The sequence below is a fragment of the Panulirus ornatus genome, chromosome 38, assembly GCF_036320965.1.
Source record: "Panulirus ornatus isolate Po-2019 chromosome 38, ASM3632096v1, whole genome shotgun sequence".
NCBI classification, from domain to species: Eukaryota; Metazoa; Arthropoda; class Malacostraca; order Decapoda; family Palinuridae; genus Panulirus; species Panulirus ornatus.
In genome coordinates this window covers 4,649,735-4,671,190 of record NC_092261.1, presented here as the reverse complement: position 1 = coordinate 4,671,190, position 21,456 = coordinate 4,649,735, and the positions used below count along the sequence as shown (strand labels likewise).

Genomic DNA, 21,456 nt, shown 5'->3' with positions numbered 1-21,456 from the left:
AGAAGTTGGTGACTGAGTTTGGAAAAGTGTGTGAAAGGAGAAAGTTGCGAGTAAATATGAATAAGAGCAAAGTTATTATGTTCAGTAGGGTTAAAGGACAAGATAATAATGATGTAAGTTTGAATGGAGAAAAAATGGAGGAAGTGAATTGTTCTAGATATCTGGGAGTGGACATAGGAGCGAATGAAACCATGGAAGCGGAATTAATTCACTGGGTGGGGGAGGGGGCAAAGCTTTTGGGAGCGATGAAGAATGTGTGGAAGGAGGGAATGTTATCCCGGAGCACAAATGGGCATGTTTAAGGAATGGTAATTCCAACAATATTATTTAGCTTTGAGGCATGGGCTATGGATAGGGTTGTACGGAGGAGGGTGAATGTGTAGGAAATGAAATGTTTGAAGACAATATTTTGTGAGGTGGTTTGATCGAGTAAGTAATGGAAGCGTAAGAGAGATGCATGAAAATAAAGAGTGTGGTTGATAGAGCAGAAGAGGGTGTGTTGAAATGGTTTGGACATATGGAGAGAATGAATTGAGGAAAGACTGACAAAGAGGATATATGTGTTAGTAGGTAGAGTGAACAATGGGAAGCGGGAGACCAAAATGGAGGTGGAAGGATGGAGTCAAAAAGATTTTGAGCGATCGGGGCCTGAATATACAAGAGGGTGAGAGGCCTGCAAAGAATAGAGTGATTTTGAACCATGTGGTATACCGGGGTTGACGTACTGTCAATGGACTGAACCAGGGCATGTATAACGTCTAAGGTAAAACATGGAAAAGTCTGTGGGACATGGGTGTGGATAGGGAGCTGTGGTTTCCGTGCATTACACATGACAGCTAGACACTGAGTGTGAACGACTGTGGCCTTTTTTGTCTGTTTTCTTGGCGGTACCCCTCTGAAGCAGGGATAGCGATGCTGTCTCCTCTGGGGCGGGGTATTGCCAGGAATGGATGAAGGCAAGCATGAATATATACGTGTGTATATATATATATATGTCCGTGTGTGTATGTATATGTTATATGTTGATATTTATTTGTAAATTTGCGTGTATGGGCGCATATATATATATATATATATATATATATATATATATATATATATATATATATATATATATATATATATATATATCTTTCTTTTTCTTTCAAACTATTCGCCATTTCCCGCATTAGCGAGGTAGCGTTAAGAACAGAGGACTGGGCCTTGAGGGAATACCCTCACCTGGCCCAATTCTCTGTTCCTTCTTTTGGGAAAAAAAAAAAAACGATTAATAATAATAATAATAATAATAATAATAATAATAATAATAATAATAATAATGATAATAATAATGTTTCCTTGCGCTACCTCGCTAACGCGAGAGGCAGCGACAAAGTATAATAGAATATATATATATATATATATATATATATATATATATATATATATATATATAATTTTTCGAATTGCTTGAGAGCCATCGCCATTTGCAGAAGGGTTCTTCGCATGAATTGGAATTTGTTTTGCCACGGCTCAACCTTGTATATATGTAATCTGCTGCTGTGTAAATACACATACATAGAGCTCACCTTGATCTCTAGTATGACTAACACTGATCACTAGTATGACTAGTTTGCTAGTAACCATCATGACCTCCCAGTTCTATGATATAATCTGTAATACCTCAACTGTGTGTTTGCAGACGAATAGCTGCCTAAATCCAATAAACCTTTATGTATTGGTATCTAAGCGAGATAACTACTGATCAACCAGGCCCGGGGAAAAGACGAATGGGTGGTATCGGCTGTGGTGGCCTGGCTGTCGCGCCCGGGATTGTAACCCATGTATGCCGGATCCGGAACGGGCCCGTGATGATTTATAGGTAGCAACTCTAACCACTACACCAGAGAGGCTCATTAAGTCTTATGTAGGTGGGTGAGTTTATGTGTAGTGGTAAAAGTTCGTGCACGCCCAAGTAAGGTATCTTGTGAATATGGTGAGGCATGCTGACGATATTCTCTTGAAGTTGACAACTTTATACGTTTATAGGAAACTGCATGGCCAACTTGACTGGATATGATTATAAAATTTAGGCGTAAAGCCAAGCTCTGGAACGTATGAGGCTTTTCAGCGCTCGCATGGCCCACTTAAATACAGCATTGTATCGTTATTTTTCACACCCTTATCTGTTGAACGAGTAACTTGCTTTTATCTTGAAAGTTAGATATGTTTTGTTAAGGAAAGTAACCGGCCAACTGTACGGCAGTTATGAAGCCTAGCACCAGTAGACGTGTTTTGCTAAGGAAAGGAGCCGTCCAACTGTACGTGTTATGAAGCCTAGCACCAAAGTAACGATACTACCATACTGGCCAAATGACTCGTGAATTCAGTGTTGTTAAACTCTACTGAGTACCTGAAGTCAAAGAAATGAGTTCCTAATGAACGTATTTTTTCAATATCAAAACCAATGTGAAACCTTAAATTATAAACAAATTTTGGATGACCCGCGAAAGTCTTAACTGGATAAATTTGGAATGATCATATATATATATATATATATATATATATATATATATATATATATATATATATATATATATATATATATATATATAATGATCATAATAAGCTGCCAGACTTCGCTCGCATGTCGACTGCATTTGAAGTCACAGCTGTATCACCATCAGTTGGCGAGAGTACAGTCTTCTCGAGGATCAATTCATTTCAAAGGAGTCTTACCTTTTCGTTGGAACTGATTGTAGCGCAACCTTGAATCTTCAGGAGCGGCGTGAATGTGGTTCTGGGGTTATTCATTTGGCAGGTAATTGGCTATAGTAGTAACTTCAGCGTGTATGCAACTGTTCTAAGCAGAATCTGATGAAGGCATGTAGAGGGATACGAACTCCATACTCTTGTCCAGTAAGTAGTGATTATAGATTTATATCTATATTCATAATTGTTAGCTTAACTTGTGCTTATGAGTATATTCATAGTTCGAGTGTAAGTGTATCCAGAATTTGTAATAGTAATGCATTTAAGTGAAGGATTTGTGCTTGTTATCCACCTCTAGGCGACAATTTCCCGCATTTTTGTTGTCAGTGACCTCCGGCGTGGGGTTTGTTGATCTATCCCTCCACCTTGGTTTTTATATTTCTTTGATTGCATATCGTTATACAGAGAAGACCGTTAAACAGAGACGAAGGTACGTATGCCGATTTTGATCATTACGTATATGGTAAGGTTGAAGTATCGATTTCATGGCTTGTCTAGTTACCGTGTTTAGTGATTTCCTTGGGCAGTGGAGACACGAAATCCATTGATGTATGGTTTCCTATGAATAGCAGCTGAGAATGAATTAACTGTATCACAGTGGATCTAACGTTTAAACCGTGTAATTGTGCGTTGAACTTTAAAGTGGGCTTTTATCTATTGGCATGATTACAGACTTCATTAGGAAACGCATTAAGATTGCTGGTGTAATTTCCTTGAATCTTACATGTGCTGTTAAGTTATATGTAAAAAAAATTTGGTTTTAAGTTGGCTGCTTGGGAAATCATTTGGATATTTGCAGAGCATACACCTGTGTAAATACTGGAAAAGAGTTATATTGATTATTGATATATATATATATATATATATATATATATATATATATATATATATATATATATATACGCACAGTGGGAATAAGATGGCCTTAATCAGGGAATTCACTTGCCTGTGCCGTCTCAGCTACCAACACGTGAATATATCTAGGTGATATTCGTGGTGATTAGGTTAAAGCTTATACAGTAGAAGTGTCTAACAGAACTGTTAATAAAGGACATTGATTTCTTAGTATCAGAGTAGTAACTTCGGAACACGAGTTTATCCAAAGAAAAAAGAAAGTTACGTTAAAGCTACATGTTTGCTTTTTGAGCATTCTTTGGCAGACAACGAATCACGAAAGATATGGGGACAAAGTTTTCTAAATGTCGCATTTAAATGAATGCTAGGTGGGCCCGACCAACTTGATCCTGTACAAGACCCGTGCTTACGTCGACAGTATTGCCATCTTCGTGTATTGGTGGCTAACCCTCTCCTAAATGTACTAAATTTTGTCTTCATAATATTACTTTATATATATATATATATATATATATATATATATATATATATATATATATATATATATATATATATATATATATATATATATATATATATATATATATTTGCAGAGTTTGTGTGCGAATATGTGGCATGATAATTCCCAGACATGATTTAGTCAGTTATTGACTGCATTAAAAATTGCGGATTGCTTATGTATTCTTTTTAGTATTTGATTTTATCTTCATACTTTGAAAATGATATTTCATGTCGATTCTTCATACGATCAAAATATTATAACAATAAGCTTGTAAATGGTGTTAGTGGGGAATCAAAGACGACCTTTTAGATGTTGGTAACAGTGAAAGCTCATAGGAAGTAAGTACGAGTATGCCTCCGTAACCGTTACTTGTTCAGTTTGTGTGGACATCTCTCCGAAACTTGTTATAGTAACTTATATCCTGGTTACTTTAATGATATATAGATTCTAAAATATGGTACAAGTGCAGAATAGAGACGCCACTTAAATAGGTTTGATGAAATGTGTTGCAGTGGCCTAAGTGTCTGATTCAGGGTTACATCCAGCAGGTATACCTGGTGAGTACCTGGTTATCTTTGTATTCAGGACGACTTCAGTTCATAGACTCGTCACTTTCTGAACACCTTGTACATTTTTTTGGGTATTCATTTCTTGAGTAAACTTTAGGTAATATGCAGGAGTTTAGAAGCTGTGGTAGTGAAAAGTGCAGGAGTAAAAGAATGCTAAATTTATGTTGGTTATTCATTTAAATTTCAAGTTTTTCATAGTTTTCCAGTCCAGACCACCATATAGGGTTGAGATGGATTGTTATAGTGAAATGAGAAAGTTCCTATGTTTTCGAAGCTACTAATTAAGATGGAACATTTCCTCAAAGTTGTCGTACAACGTTTTGGGTTATGTCAACTTTGAGAAATTTAAGATAAAGTTGCTTTGTTAAGAATTATAGGTAAATAGTTATATTTGCAGTGTTTGGATATACTTGTTAGATTTAGTATGATTGAGATTTTTTCCACTTCGGTACTAGGAGATAACCTTATATACAAAATGGTAGCAGTGACAGAGTGTTTGTAATAGTAGTCTAACTTACTACCATCCCACGAACTGAAAATGAGTCACGAAAATACTGTGAACTTTTCGTTGAGTAATTTTAATCTTTCAAAGATTTAAAGCAAAATATTCAAGCCTGCCTATTTTTTAAGTCTTGTTGGTTACCCACAAATCGCTGCTTACCTTAAACCAGGAAGTCTGCTGGGGAGTTATGGAGTGGCAAATTCCGCCATGTTCTCACTTTTTTTTCTTGATCAAAGGTTCTATTTATGAATGAATATCTCATTTGTAGCATTCATTTATTTTTATGGAACAGTGATCACTTTATTTAGCGTTTGATGACTTAGAAATTGAAAGTGGGGAAGAGCATGAGGATCAGGGTAAATGTAGGGTGGGTGAATTGACACACATTTGGTGAAACAGCTGTAGAAATCCTCAGAACTTCAAAGCTTAACTTCTCTAGTGACATTTCATTTTTATCCTATGTGATTTTAAGGATTACATTTCTTTATCCAGCAGATGTAAGGTTAGGACGTACTGTGCAGCAAACATGAAAGTTGATTTTTTTTATTACATTATTGAAACTTGATGTTGATATTGTCTTGCAGGTCAGATTGGGTGGAGTTTTTGTAGATGCTATAGATTTGTATATTTGTATTTTTTTTGTTTTGTTTTCAATTTTTTTTATGATTTTCAGAGCTTGGTAAAGTATCATGTAAGGGATGACATTCTTTGTTATAACTGATGTTTTGAATTAGCCATGTAAAGATTCTAGGATAGAATGAGTGTCGTCGATTGGGACGATTTTTTATATTTTGCTATGGTAGTTAACATGATAAATTGGGTGTTATGAATACCAGGGATAATGTGGAGTTATGTAATTTAAGGATGGGTGAAATACTTCAAGAAATAAATAGATAATGTGAAAACGATCTAACATTCTTAGCAGCTAAGAATTATTGTATTTTTTGATGTTATTTGGTTATTTATAGCCAATTGCTGGCATATTTCTAGCAACCGAACTCTTAACATCTTAGAGTGTGTTTGGACCACATGGCTTGCTGCCTGTTTAGGATATGATAGATTTGATTATTACCAATGAAAACTAGGTGTTAGCCACTGTGAGAAATTAGGCTAGGTCTTTATAGGTCCTTCTGATGTCTACATTGTTTCTTCTAAGTTTACAATAAATCCCATATTTTCCTCATATGTTGTTGCCCTAGGGCCCCCACGATTGTCTCATTTATCATCGTGGAATTTTATTATATAGATAAATGGATTTTGGAATGTTTATTTTTATTTACATTAACGTGTTGATTGAATATTTTTTGTTTTTGCTGTTGAGTGAATAGAATTCAGACAGGAAAGCATCATTTCCATGACATCAGTTAGATAAACTTGATCTCTAGATTTTTCTTTTTTAAATTCTAAGGACATTATGTACATTTTGTTAGAAATGATTAGTTATTACTTGATTCTTTTGGCTTTTACTGCCTTTGGTTTTCTAATTGTAAATGGCATGGTAATGAAGTAAGATACTGTATATCCACTTTTTTGTAGTATATTTTTGTCCTTGAATTTAAAGATGTGGCTTACAGATGTTGGAATGTAGAACAGAACATAAGACCATTTTATGGCACTGTTTACTACTGTAATAATTACAATATAGCCATTTGTAGCCTGATAAAAGAAGTGTTATTTTTGTGTTAGTAATGACCTGTGATAATCCAGATTAGTTATGTAGCTCTGTACATGTTTTACCATTTGCCATATAGATAGATAGATTAGTGTTACTCTGTCCTATCTGCTTGAGGTTACGCCTCAAGTCAAGTCAGCTTTAGGAGGCTTTATTATCGTCAGTTGAAGAAAGAGTGACGTTGCTTTAATGAACTTTTTGCTTCTCTGAAGTCTTTCCTATCTGTTACCTTGTAGAGCAACTTTTAACTGCAGGAACCTTTGAATAAGGGTCCTAGGTTTGTTTATGATAATGAAAATTTGCTTAAAGAAGTAAAGATAGATTATAGGATATCTTGCTGGGTACACCAGAATCAGTGATTATTAGAATGTCATTCTAAAAATGAAATTTGAGTTTGTTTATATGAACCTATATTGATTAATAAAGATTTGGTATAGTTATCCTGATTTGTAAGGAGTCTTTGAATGTAAGGAAAGAAGCTCCACTGTAAAGTGATTCTTCATACAGTGCATTTTTAAGACATATTTTGTTTGATTTTATGTATCAGATTTATCAGAAGCAAATTGGAAGCAGTCATATATTTTCTATGTCAGGATGCATTCTACAACTCCTTAGTTAAAGTTTTGAGATAGTCTTTCAGTCTTAAAGTGAAAGTAAAAACAATCGTATGTAATATGTGGGTGTGTGACAATGCCATTTGTTGTCACCATGGCTTATTAACATATGTGTGAATGGAATGATGAGAGAAATGAAAGCAAAACTAGGGAAAGGGGGTGCAGAGATGGAGTGTGGCAGTGAGGTATGATGGCTATTGACAAACCTCTGTGCGGATGATACTCTGTTGTGAGTTAAGGGTGAAGAGTTGCAGAAGGTTGTAAGTGTATTCTATAAAGTAAATAAGTTTAGGTGAATGAAGATAAATACAAGGGAACGTAAAGTAATGGTGTTTGAGTGGAAGCAGTGAATGTATGTAGAGATTGTGCAAAACCCTGTAGATTGATAGAAGAAAGTGAACTAAACTGTGTAAAAGATATTGGGGTTTTCTAGAAAGACTGAAGCAGGTTAGAGAATTTAAGTATTTAGGAGCTCTCTTGGTTAAATTTTATTTTATATGGAATAAGAGATAAGGGAGAGATCAGTATACGGTAGAAAAGTCATATTGAAGGTAGAGGACAGCGTAGTCCTCCTTATGCATCCGAAACATGGACATGGAATGAGTCACAGAAGTCAAGAATCCATGCTGTGGAAATGAGCTGTTTCAGAGGAGCATGTGGTATGACTAGATGGAATGAAGAAAGAAGGGGGCATATGAGAGATGTGATAGGCAGGGAATAATTTGTGGATAGTTAGTTGGGTGAAATGTAATACTTTGAGGTGCTTTAGGCATATGGAAAGAATGCTGGATAGGAAGTTTACAAGAAGAGTGTATGATAGTACAATTAAAGGGGTTGGTGTGAGAAACCACCTGTGACATGGGGAAATGGTGGAATGGTGTATGCAAGGGAGTCATTTGAGGATGCATAAGTGGAGACTCTTTGGTCTCTCCATCCCCTTAATGCGAGTTCTTAGAAGGAATGGGCGCGAGAGAGACATATAGATAGATCAGAGTGGCATGAGAGTAAATCTCCCAAAAGTGGGCAGGCTATTGAAGCACTGTGAAACTGTAGGGGAAGAAAAACTGGAAAAGCAAATCAGCACAAACCTAGATATGTTAATCTTATCCCGTAAAGAGAACATATTCCAATTTTATCAAGCATTACTCCATTTAGAAAAAAATTTTAGTGAAATGGGAGAATAATTAAATTTTTCACTATCATACTTTCAATTAACTGTTGAAGTATAGTGGACTGTGACCATGAAACTCATAACTTGCCATTCTGTCTTTATCATTTTTGATGTCTCTGTAAATGATACACACTTCTATACTTTCTACAAATTCTACAAATATGACATTCAGCAGTTGATATGTAGTTGAACAAATTGATTACCTGTTTTTATGATTCAATATATTCTAAGGTGTCATTAGTCTGATATTACCACAGCTGACATGTAAATATGACTGTCATCTGCAGCCCATGAACCAGGCTACCTTTAGAACATATACTTGGATTTATTATAGAAAAGTGAGGTGTAAGTGTGTGTTTGTGAAAATGTGTAATTGTCACATATTGTAAGGATGATAACATTATTTAGAATTGATTACATATGATAAGCTTTACAGTTTTTAAATGATATATAGATATATCCAGAAATTCATGTCCTACAAAGAATCTAAATTCAGCCAGTTTAATGCAGTATGGAAAGAATTGTAATATGTTTGATATCACCTGACATTTAGTGGTTTTGTATGGATCTAGGCACTTTTTATAATGACAGTGATGGTGATGTCCAGTGGAGGATAGTAACAAAGAAAGTAGGATAAAAGTAAAATTTCTGTATTATGTTATGATGTTAAAGGTTATCCTGTTTTGATCTTTTTTCTTGTATTCATTGCATTTAAAGAAAAAATTTTCGATTTTTTTTTTTTACCCCTCCCCTCTTCTACATTTATTACTGCATTTCTGGATCCAGGTCTCCCACACATAATTGAATACTGTTGGTACATTGCACTGGAGTGAAGTTCTGTTAAGAGAAACCTATCTTCTCAGTCACCACATGTAAAATGTGATATGTACAATGCTACAAAGTAGATTAGAGATGCAGAAAACATTTTTAGTCAAACTGAATATCTGTATATATTGGAAATATTTTTGATATTGAGAACAAGACTGAGAACAAGACAATGAAATAAAGAAAAGGATATTTTTAACTTTGAACAAAGTCTATGGCCTTCGCTACATAGTCCTTTCTATGTGGACACGGAAAGGTCCTCTTCATTCACTGTGGATAGGAAATACAAAGATATAATGTAAAAACCTATTTTTCTCTACTGTGGTAGTGAAAAGTACACTACTTAAATTGCAATTAATGTGGAAATTAAATGCCCTTGGTTGTACGTAAAGCCAGTCATGCATCATGCATGGCATGGTAGCCAGTCACTGATATCAGATTTATTTTATTTTATTTTATTTTTTTTTGGCAGTTTGCATTATTTTTCCTGTTAGCGTATCGTTTATATGAATATCTTTTGCATGAAATTTCAGTTCACTGTAATTTTAAATGAAAACCAAGTTTACTTCCACGTTCTGGTTGTGCAGTGGTATACTCTCCCATTTAACAGCTCAAGGATGAATAAACCTCTTCTTTCACCTTAATGAGCCAAACAGCCTTTGGTTACATTGTCAGTAAACCTGTGAAATTGGTGCAGTCTTGAAGGTGCCAAATGAAATGAGTACAAGACTGGCTCATGTGCTAACGTGAAATGGATGGATATAGGGGCCCACTTTACCTCCTTCGAAAGTTTTGGTCTTATCAAGACATGGTTTCGTTGTTAATTTTCTTGAACTGTTGTCAGTCACTGCCTTTCAAGATTGCAGGTAGGAGACTGCTGGTAGGAATTACAGACTTGATAGATGGTTTTATATTTTGATGGGCACTGGCCACTTTATTAGAAAAATCTAAAACTTTAAAAAGATACTGACTTTTTTGGTGCTGCATTTGTAGCTACATTATGATGATGTGCTGCTGTGTTGTCATTGCTTGAACCAGTACTGTTTATGTGCACCAAAACCTTTTGTATTATTATTTATCATGTTATAATTATACTTGATTGCTGTTTCCCGCATCAGGAAATTAGTGCCAGGAAACAAAGAAAAACTCATCCTTTCATATACACACATATATACATACATTCCTATACACATACATATACATACATGTACATATCAACATGTACACATATTCATACTCGCTTGCCTTCATCCATTCCCGGTGCCACCCAGCCCCACTGGAAAGAGCATCACAACCACCAGTGTCAGCGGGGTAGCGCCAGGAAAACAGACAAAAAATGTCCACATTGGTCCACGCTAAGTCTCTGTCTGTCGTTTGTAATGCACCAAGACCATAATATTTCCCTATCCACATCCAGGCCCCACAGACCATTCCATGGTTTTAGCCCAGGCGTTTCACATGCCTTGGTTCAGTCCATTGACAGCATGTCAACCCTGGTATACCACATTGTTCCAATTCACTCTCTTCCTTGCATGCCTTTTGCCTTCCTGCATGTTAGGCAATGTTCATTCAAAATCTTGCTCTTTCCATCCTTCCACCTCGAGTTGGTCTCCTGCTTCTCCTTGTTCCCTCCAACTCTGACACATATACCTTCTTTGTCAGCCTTTCCTCTCTCATTCTCTCCATATTTCCAAACCAGTTCAACACAGAGAGATGGAGTGAAAAAGATTTTGAGCGATCGGGGCCTGAACTTGTAGGAGGGTGAAAGGCGTGCAAGGAATAGAGTGAATTGGAACGATGTGGTATACCAGGGTCAACGTGCTGTCAGTGGATTGAACCAGGGCATGTGAAGCGTCTGGGGTAAAACAGGTGCCTGTGTATTTTATGAGAATGTTACCTTTCCCTGCTTGTGGAATACCTTGGTTTTTGTATTGCATTATTTTCATCAGCTTCTATTACTTTTTTTTTGCAGTAGATTGGTGCATTACAGAGCTGCCTTTGAAAAAGTAATATGCTTTGATATTTGATAGTTTTTTGAGTATTCCTGGGAAATATATGGGAGGGTATTGATTGAGAGGGTGAAGGCATGTACAGAACATCAGATTAGGGAAGAGCTGTGTGGTTTCAGGAGTGATAGAGGATGTGTGGATCAGGTGTTTGCTTTGAAGAATGTATGTGAGAAATACTTAGAAAAGCAAATGGATTTGTATGTAGCATTGATGGATCTGGAGAAGGCATATGGTAGAGTTGATAGAGATGCTCTGTGGAAGGTATTAAAGAATATATGGTGTGGGAGGCAAGTTGTTAGAAGCAGTGAAAAGTTTTTATCGAGGATGTAAGGCATGTGTACGAGTAGGAAGAGAGGAAAGTGATTGGTTCTCAGTGAAGGTTGGTTTGCGGCAGGGGTGCGTGATGTCTCCATGGTTGTTTAATTTGTTAATGGATGGGGTTGTTAGGGAGGTGAATGCAAGAGTTTTGGAAAGAGGGGCAAGTATGCAGTCTGTTGTGGATGAAAGAGCTTGGGAAGTGAGTCAGTTGTTGTTCACTGATGATACAGCGCTTGTGGCTGATTCAAGTGAGAAACTGCAGAAGCTGGTGGCTGAGTTTGGTAAAGTGTGTGAAAGAAGAAAGCTGAGAGTAAATGTGAATAAGAACAAGGTTATTAGGTACAGTAGGGTTGAGGGAGAAGTCAATTGGGAGATAAGTTTGAATGGAGAAAAACTGGAGGAAGTGAAGTGTTTTAGATATCTGGGAGTGGATTTGGCAGTGGATAGAACCATGGAAGTGGAAGTGAATCATAGGGTGGGGGAGGGGGTGAAAGTTCTTGGGGCATTGAAAACTGTGTGGAAGTTGTTAACTTTATCTTAGAAAGCAAAAATGTGTATGTTTGAAGGAATAGTGGTTCCAACAATGTTATATGGTTGCGAGGCGTTGGCTATAGATAGAGTTGTGCGGAGGAGGGTGGATGTGCTGGAAATGAGATGTTTGAGGACAATGTATGGTGTGAGGTGATTTGATCGAGTAAGTAATGAAAGGGTATGAGAGATGTGTGGTAATAAAAAGAGCGTGGTTGAGAGAGCAGAAGAGGGTGTTTTGAAATGGTTTGGTTACGTGCTGAGAATGAGTGAGGAAAGATTGACCAAGAGGATATATGTGTCAGAGGTGGAGGGAATGAGAATTGGGAGACCAAAGTGGAGGTGGAAAGATGGAGTGAAAAAGATTTTAGAGTGATCGGGGCCTGAACATACAGGAGGGTGAAAGGTGGGCAAGGAATAGAGTGAATTGGAATGATGTGGTATATCAGGGTCAACGTGCTGTCAATGGATTGAACCAGGGCATGTGAAGTGTCTGGGGTAAACTATGGAAAGTTGTGTGGGGCCTGGATGTGGAAAGGGAGCTGAGGTTTCGGTGCATTATACATGACAGCTAGAGACTGAGTGTGAACGAATGTGACGTTTGTTGTCTCTTTGTAGCGCTACCTTGCGCAAATGCAGGGGGAGGGGTTGTCATTTCATGTGTGGCAGGGTGGTGACAGGAATGAATAAGGGCAGACAGTATGAATTATGTACAATTGTATATATGTATATGTTTGTGTGTATATGTATGTATACGTTGAGATGTATAGGTATGTATATGTGCTGTGTGTGGACGTATATGTATATACATGTGTATGTGGGTGGATTGGGCCATTCTTTCGTTCATTTCCTTGCACTACCTCACTGATGCGGGAGACAGGGACAAAGTATGATAAGTAATTCCTGTAAAATGTTTCAAATGTCATGTAGGTAAAGCTTATGTTAAGAAAGCAAAATGGCATTTCAGTGGATACTGAACAATTCTGGAGCCTATGAAGATAATTGATGTTAATTGAAACATTTCCATGCAGGTTTACTTTGGATGTACTGAAGTGCAGCTGAAAGCTGCATCCCTTCCTAGATTTGTTAATTCATTTTCCCGGTGCGGTTTATGACCGCATTGGGTATCGTGAATTAACTGTCGTCGTCCACCCTTTGGTAAGTGCTTATCTTTTTAAAATATTTGAACATAGGCTTAATGTATTCCAAGTGAGTGTACATTTTAAGATCCTTAAACTTTATCATTGGAGTTCCCCATGGAACAGTCCTTTGTCCAACCCTCTTCAGTCTCTTCATCCATGACCTCTCATTTCCTCCAGCAGACCACAGCGTTGAAGGTTGTTTCATATGCTGATGAACTTACAGACACATTTTAGCACTCTGGCACCACATTAGCATCAACATTCATGCTGCACTTCATTACACATTAAGAAAGTGGCTCACCCAGAACAGAATGTATGCATCCTCACAGAGGTCTTCTGTCACTCTCTTTACCTCAGACTGACATGAATACAGGTCACCCCTAGTCATGAGGAATAGACAGTCACTACAACTGAATGGAACTCTAGCCAGGATAGGCATTGCATTCAATACTCATGACATTTACTCTCAATGTCAGTAACATCAGCACAAAAGCAATTCCCACAGAATACCTTCAGTCATGAGATTTGAACAAGAAAAAGAGTACCCAAACATCTGCAAGCAATATAACAGCTCCAGTCCTTACTACTCTTCACCAGCCAGGTCTTCCACCCTTCTCAGAAACCAGTATAACAAAGCTGCAAACCATTCATAGTAATGCAATCAGAACAATTACTGCCTGCCTAGCAACTACAAACACTTGATATGTACATGATTAAATAAGATCCTCAGCACTGAGTTATGTGCAGCAACACTTGGTCTCTCCTCTCACAAACCACTCTGCAAATAACCACAGTCCCCTATAGGTACTACCAGACTTACAGTTCGAGTCCCCTTTTCACCTCATTTGTTTTTCCTACTTCCCCATGTGCTCTCCTCACTGATGTGCCCCATTTGGTCTTTGGTCTTCTCACACTTTTCACCTTCCTAAACATTTGCTTTTTCTCCCTAAGATTTGTGGATACTCTCGCAGTCTCGTATTTCCCCCTCCTCCTTTTTTTTTTTTTTTTTTTTCGTTCAGCCTTTCACTTTCCTCATGACTGTAACACTTTTGTACAACTCTATTTATTCATTTCTTCACTTCAGGTTCTGACTACATACCTCATTTCACCACTTTACCTTTTCTCATACACTCATATACATCCCATCTTCCACATGCCACTTAATTTACCTGCCTATGTAAGCATTACTTCCCAGAATATCTGCCACTCTGCTCACTACTTTTGTTTCTGTTACATATAACTTTTCATTCAGTCTATTCTTGAATCTTTGCACACACACCACTGTCCAGTTTGCTCACTTTCAACTCCTTCCTAACCATGTAATTTTCTCTCTTTGTGATTCCTCAAAAAAGTTTCAAACTTGTTTCCTTGAAATAGTGTTCATGTCAGCACATTCACATCCAATAGTCTCTGCTCTGTGCTCCTATCACTTAGATAAGTAATGGTTGGCTCCCTGACTTTACTGACCCATGTATACTTGTGTAAAAGTATGTATGGTGTTTGTATACCAGATTTTCTCATTTACCAATCATTTTTCTTGTTATATATTATTGGGCTTACAGATACAAATATTTACATGTATAGTGCAAGATGCATTACATAAATTTACAGTTTTGATTCATATATTCTCCTCAAGGTCTCTTTTAGGATAATCATTTTGATATATGTGCAACAACATATTGTAGTTTTGGTGTTTAATGCATTGTGTCCTTACAGGTCTGTTTTCAGTATCTTTTCCAAGAGGTCAATCCACCACAGTGCTTCAAAAGTTCCAAGAGGTCAATCCACCACAGTGCTGCAAAAGCTGCAGTATTAGTTCTAGAAATCGGTCCTTTCCATCTTTGTTGTTTCTCACTCTTGTTGTGGGTTATGACCACAGCAGGTTAGAGAATCAACAAATTTACCCCCATTGATTGGTAAGTATTGCATTATGTAGGTTCTTATAACATATCACACATACTGCATGCACTGATCTACTTACATGATGACATTTGTTCTTAATTGTATAGTAGTATAGCTTAAATGCATTTTCTGAAGTATGTAATACATTTTGATTATAATAAATGTATATAACAGTGATTTTTTTATAAATTTATTGATTGCAGTTTGCCTCTACAGGTCCAGTTTGGGTAATATAACATAGAGGTCACTGTGCATTTATTCTATCTGCTGGTGTCAGTTTCAAGAGCTTCATCGCAAAGGGAAATACGAACAAAGATTTGTCTGTTAACTTTAACATTTGATGAAGCTGCTTATTTGAATGATAAGAGTCTCCAGGTTGTGACTTCGAAAACAATAAAGCTCACTTATCAGTGACTGCTTGGCCAACCTTTAAATCTACAAAGAATTAGCACATTTCTGCTAAGAACTTCTTAAGATGGTTGCTCCATATGAAATTGGTGATCCTGTGCGTTCTTTTGTTCGTGTGACTGGAAGTGGAACAAACAAAGATGCAACACCTGTGTGCTGGGATCTTTCACGCTCATCGACAGTTGCAGCAGCTGAACCTGTACAGCAGGCGCTTCCATCAGCATCCCAAATAACTTTGTCAAAACCTGAAGAATGTACCAGTAAAAATGTTAGGGCAAATTCCGAAGAACAAAGGTGTAATGTTCCTCTCAAAAGTGAGGAGACAAGTCTGAATGTCTTGAGTGTTGATCCACCTACAGAAGAAAGAAATGAACAGGAAAGTTCAGAGAGGAAAGGACAGAAGCGTCGATGCATTGCTGAGACAGGGACATTTGAAAATGCTGATTCAAGTGATGTAACACCCCCATCTGCAAAGATTGCTCGTGTGAGAAGCATAGCAAATGAAAGCACCTCTAGTGCAGCTTCTAGCTCTGTTATCTCAGAGCAGGAAGATGGTGTCACCGCACCAGTATCAAATGAGTTGGCCAAGTTAATGAAAGAATGTGATAGGCTCCGCCAAGAAAACCACAAACTGAAATCTGTGATAAATGAAGAGCATGAGCAGCTGCGCCAAGAAAACATGGAGCTCAAGGAACGTTTATCATTATTTCATGATCTTTTCAAGAACAAAAATCGCTTGGCCATGCTCTTAAGGAGGTTGAATATGCACCAGCTAACAAGTTGCCATTAGTGAATTTATATGAGTCAGGAACATTTGAAAGAAGTATTCAGTTAATGAGAGCATTATTAGTCATCTTTTTCTAGTTGTATTTGTGTATTATTTGTGCTGTAATACAAAAAAATGATCATTGCTAGCATGTTAAAAGCAGAATCCTGGTAACAGCTAATTGTTCATGTGGCATTTGCCAGGGAATACATGGGAAGTATTCTTTCTCCCCTATCCCCAGGGACAAAATATGTATATATGTATATATATATATATATATATATATATATATATATATATATATATATATATATATATATATATGTACAGGGTGTTAAAAAACGATAGGTACAAAATTTGACAGTAGACAGGGACACCCAAAGCAAACACTTTTTCAAGAATACCAAAAATTGCAAAACTGAGCTTTAAAGTTTTAACTTGACACCTATTCACAAGCATTTTCGTTTCTAACAGATGATATAGTGAAAAATGAAACAAATATTGTGTAAACAGATGTATTCTCGATCACAATCTACAATAGCTGTTCGAAGTGTCTGCCTTCTGCTTCAATGCAGACCTGACACCTCCTCTGAAAGGACTGCTGGACACGAGACAACATTCTTGGATCTTAGCAATGATTTCTTGATTAGACAAATGTGCCATCATGTCACCACGACGTGCAATGGTGAACTAATTCGTACACACCGAGTGTTGCCACACCTTAATCAACCGAGTGTTACCAGATTGTAAGCTAATATTACATTTAAAGTTTACAGTTCAGACATACCAAAGTTAAAACTTTAAAGCTCATTATCTTGAAAACTAACTAGTTTTGCAATTTTTGGTATTCTTGAAAAAGTGTTTGCTTTGGGTGTCCCTGTCTACTGTCAAATTTTGTACCTATCGTTTTTTAACACCCTGTATATATATATATATATATATATATATATATATATAATTTTTTTTTGGGGGGGAAGGGGATTCCATCCTGCAAAATTTTTCTAGGTCTCTCATTTCTGTATTTTCTTTCAATCCATTTGGTATCTAACTACAGCTTCATATAAAATGTATTAGGTTAACGAGAGGGGAGGATTTCCAGCCTCCTGCTCCCTCCCCTTTTAGTTGCCTTTTACAACACACATATATATAATGTATATACATGTGTATGTGGGTGGGTTGGGACATTCTTTCGTCTGTTTCCTTGTGCTACCTCGCTTCCGCGTTAACGAGGTAGCGTTAAGAACAGAGGAATGGACCTTTGAGGGAATATCCTCACCTTGCCCCGTTCTCTGTTCCTTCTTTTGGAAAATTAAAATAAGAACAAGAGGGGAGGATTTCCAGACCCCCGCTCCCTTCCCTTTAGTTGCCTTCTGCGACATGCAGGGAATATGTGGGAAGTATTCTTTGTCCCCTATCCCTAGGGATGATATATATATTTTTTTTTTTTTTTTTTTTTTTATACTTTGTCGCTGTCTCCCGCGTTTGCGAGGTAGCAAATATATTTTTTTTTTTGGGGGGGGGGGGGATTCCATCCCTGTAAAATTTTTCTAGGTCTCTCATTTCTATATTTTCTTTTAATCCATTTGGTATCTAAATGCAGGTTCATATAAGATGTATTAGGTTAATAGTTTGGATTATAAGAGAAAGTGCATGTGATGCTTAGTTCTGCTTTTCATATAGTAAGATTTTAAGAATGGTGAAGCAAATGCGCTTATACGCTGACAACTGAACACTGCATTCATCCACATCCTTCAGTTCTGGTCCTCCTCTCCTTTGATCTGTACCTCTTCTTGACACAGACGGGATATCTCACTGACGTAGATGAAATGTAGTTAAGTTTAATGCCTCCAAGATTCAGTTTCTGCCCATCTCTCTTTTGAAAACTCCTCACAAATCAAGTCTTTCCTTTGACAGTTCTGTAATTCCACCTCTTGACTCATTGAACTCACTTGGTATCACTGTTAGACCTGCTCTGTCTCTTGGAGACCCCACATTACAGGAAAAACTAAGTCTGTCTCTCAAAAATGTTATGTCCTGTTTAGGTGTCAAAATTTCTTTTCTTTTGAATAGTTGCTCCATTTATACAGAGGATTGATTTGTCCTTTCATAATTCACTCTGTGTTTCAGTTAAGGCTCAGCCTCGATGTGGACTTCTGTCCTTTACTGGAGCCATCAGCATAAGAAAAGAAATTGCTAAGGGGAGTTTGAGGTCTGTCTTATATATATATTTATAGGTTTGAGCTGCAGTCTAGAGGAAAGTGGAGGGATTGGACTAGGACATGAGTTATATCCTGGAATTTTTTTGTGAAAGTAGATAAGGTGCCAAACACATCTTTTCATCTGTACAGACTTTCCAAACTCCATGTTTTGATTTTTTCCTTGTCATGCTCTGATTTTTTTCCCAAAATTGATTAGCCCTCATTCCTCCTGTAGTTTGTTTTTGCTTAAAATGATGGAAAATATTGAATATGATACATTAATTTCCATTAGTGTATACCCTGCATTAAAGTGATGCAATTTATATTTTTCTCTGTTGTTTTGAATTATTGTAAGAGGAATGCAGGTTTTAAAGATGAGCATTTTTGTGTAATACTTAAGATTCTTAGTTTATTTCATGTGGATGTAAGTAATTTTAAGGAAGGTTATAAGGAAATAATTATGTAATGTGACTAAATGCAAAATTCTAAAAGGAGTGTTACTGTTATGTCAGGGTATATTTAGCTTGCCATTGACATTGCTCTAAGGCTACTTAGTGACATGATAGTCTTAGGGCTGTGTATCAGTTCCTTATTTTAATGACTTATCACTATATCTATTGTAGTTGCTTCAGATTTTCATTAGCTTCTTATGTTTCATGTTAGGATTTATTGATGATAATCCTAAGTTAGGCATAACTTTTGTCAGAATTATTCAAATTTGGTATAATATGTACTAATCAAAAATGATTTCACTGATGTTTTTCGGTGGCATTATTGTATAATTTGTCATTGTGGAAAGCCATTTGGCATCTTTGATTATTCTTATGTCTGAGGGTACCAGTTGATCATAATTATGACTTAATATGACATACATTGAATTTGCTTTGTGGTATTACTTTTTTCTCTTAATATGTCAGTATATCTGGATGCCATCATTTCATTGCTTTCTTGTGGCAAAGTGCCAATTTACCATTGTGATGACTTCATGTCATTCATTCCATGTGGCAAGGTGCCAGTTTTCCTTTGTAGTGGCTTCATGTCATTACTTCCATGTGGCAAAATGCCAGTTTACCATTGTAGTGGCTTCATGTCATTACTTCCTTGTGGCAAGGTGCCAGTTTACCAATGTGATGGCTTCATGTCATTGCTTCCATGTGGCAAGATGCCAGTTTACCATTGTAGTGGCTTCATGTCATTACTTCCATGTGGCAAGGTGCCAGTTTACCATTGTAGTGGCTTCATGTCATTACTTCCTTGTGGCAAGTTGCCAGTTTACCAATGTGATGTCTTTGTCATTACTTCCTTGTGGCAAGGTGCCAGTATACCATTGTAGTGGCTTCAATATCATTACTTCCATGTGGCAAAGTGCCAGTTTACCATTGTAGTGGCTTCATGTCATTACTTCCTTTGGCAAGATGCCAGTTTACCGATGTGATGGCTTCATGTCATTACTTCCATGTGGCAAGATGCCAGTTTACCGTTGTAGTGGCTTCATGTCATTACTTCCATGTGGCAAGGTGCCAGTTTACCATTGTAGTGGCTTCATGTCATTACTTCCTTGTGGCAAGGTGCCAGTTTACCAATGTGATGTCTTTATGTCATTACTTCCATGTGGCAAGGTGCCAGTTTACCAGTGTAGTGGCTTCATGTTATTACTTCCATGTGGCAAAGTGCCAGTTTACCATGGTGATGGCTTCATGTCATTACTTCCATGTGGCAAAGTGCCAGTTTACCATTGTCGTGGCTTCATGTCAGTACTTCCTTATGGCAAGGTGCCAGTTTTGGCTTTATATAGAATCCCCCTCTTCCTGGGCACGGGCATGCAAAGTATTGGTAGGAAAAGACAAAAAGCCACATGTTTATATTTATGTTTATTTGAAAGTAATGGAAATTGTTTATTGAAATTTGTAATGAAAAAAAAAAAAAACCAGGTGATTTTCTTGCACTAATGTGATTTTAGGTGTTTAATGACTTTCATAAAATTCAAGAGTTGAGTTGTTATAAATATAATCACTGGTAAAAATACCAAATAGGACTGCAGTGATTTTTCAGTAGATATTTGGGAACTTTTAAGCACCTTCTTGAAATTAGTTGTGCAGCTAAAGGTTTAAGCACACATCAGTAGATACATTGTTTCCTTAGGTTTAAAATATCTGATGTCTTGCATCAGTTGTCTGAAATTATCTTTAGTTTTGTAACGTACCTACTAACAGTGAATTATATTTGGTTGTTAGGTTATTTGTATGTGTTTATGGAAATAAAATCCTTAACTGTAATGATGTCTTATGAACTCCTTTGTTGAATTAGTGTTGGCTTGGGACGTGTACTTCGTTTTGCTCCTTTATTATATATATATATATATATATATATATATATACTTTTTTTTTTTTTCAAACTATTCGCCATTTCCCGCATTAGCGAGGTAGTGTTAAGAACAGAGGACTGGGCCTTTGAGGGAATATCATCACCTGGCCCCCTTCTCTGTTCCTTCTTTTGGAGAAAAATAGAATGAGAGGGGAGGATTTCCAGCCCCCCGCTCCCTTCCCTTTTAGTCGCCTTCTACGACATGCAGGGAATACGTGGGAAGTATTCTTTCTCCCCTATCCCCAGGGATAATATACATATATATTTATTTAATATTATTATTTTGCTTTGTCACTGTCTCCCGCGTTTGCGAAGTAGCACAAGGAAACAGACGAAAAAAATGGCCCAACCCACCCCCAT

General features: G+C 37.0%; 1 protein-coding gene across 4 annotated transcripts in view; it reads left to right on the top strand.

The window, feature by feature from the left end:
• LOC139760837 (uncharacterized) overlaps window positions 1-21,008 on the top strand; it is a 29,424-nt gene extending 8,416 nt beyond the window's left edge. Inside the window, exons 1-4 of one of the 4 annotated variants that reach the window (XM_071684499.1) lie at window positions 4,423-4,446; window positions 13,348-13,474; window positions 15,175-15,374; window positions 15,577-21,008. In XM_071684499.1, coding sequence (XP_071540600.1) covers window positions 15,836-16,558 — 723 coding nt within the window. In that variant the 5' untranslated portion in view covers window positions 4,423-4,446; window positions 13,348-13,474; window positions 15,175-15,374; window positions 15,577-15,835 and the 3' untranslated portion in view covers window positions 16,559-21,008. Of the gene's footprint in view, window positions 1-4,422; window positions 4,447-4,523; window positions 4,666-13,347; window positions 13,475-15,174; window positions 15,375-15,563 lie in introns of those variants that run through there. The other 3 variants (XM_071684498.1, XM_071684497.1, XM_071684500.1) reach the window with 3 other exon arrangements.
• The last annotated feature ends 448 nt before the right edge of the window (window positions 21,009-21,456 follow it).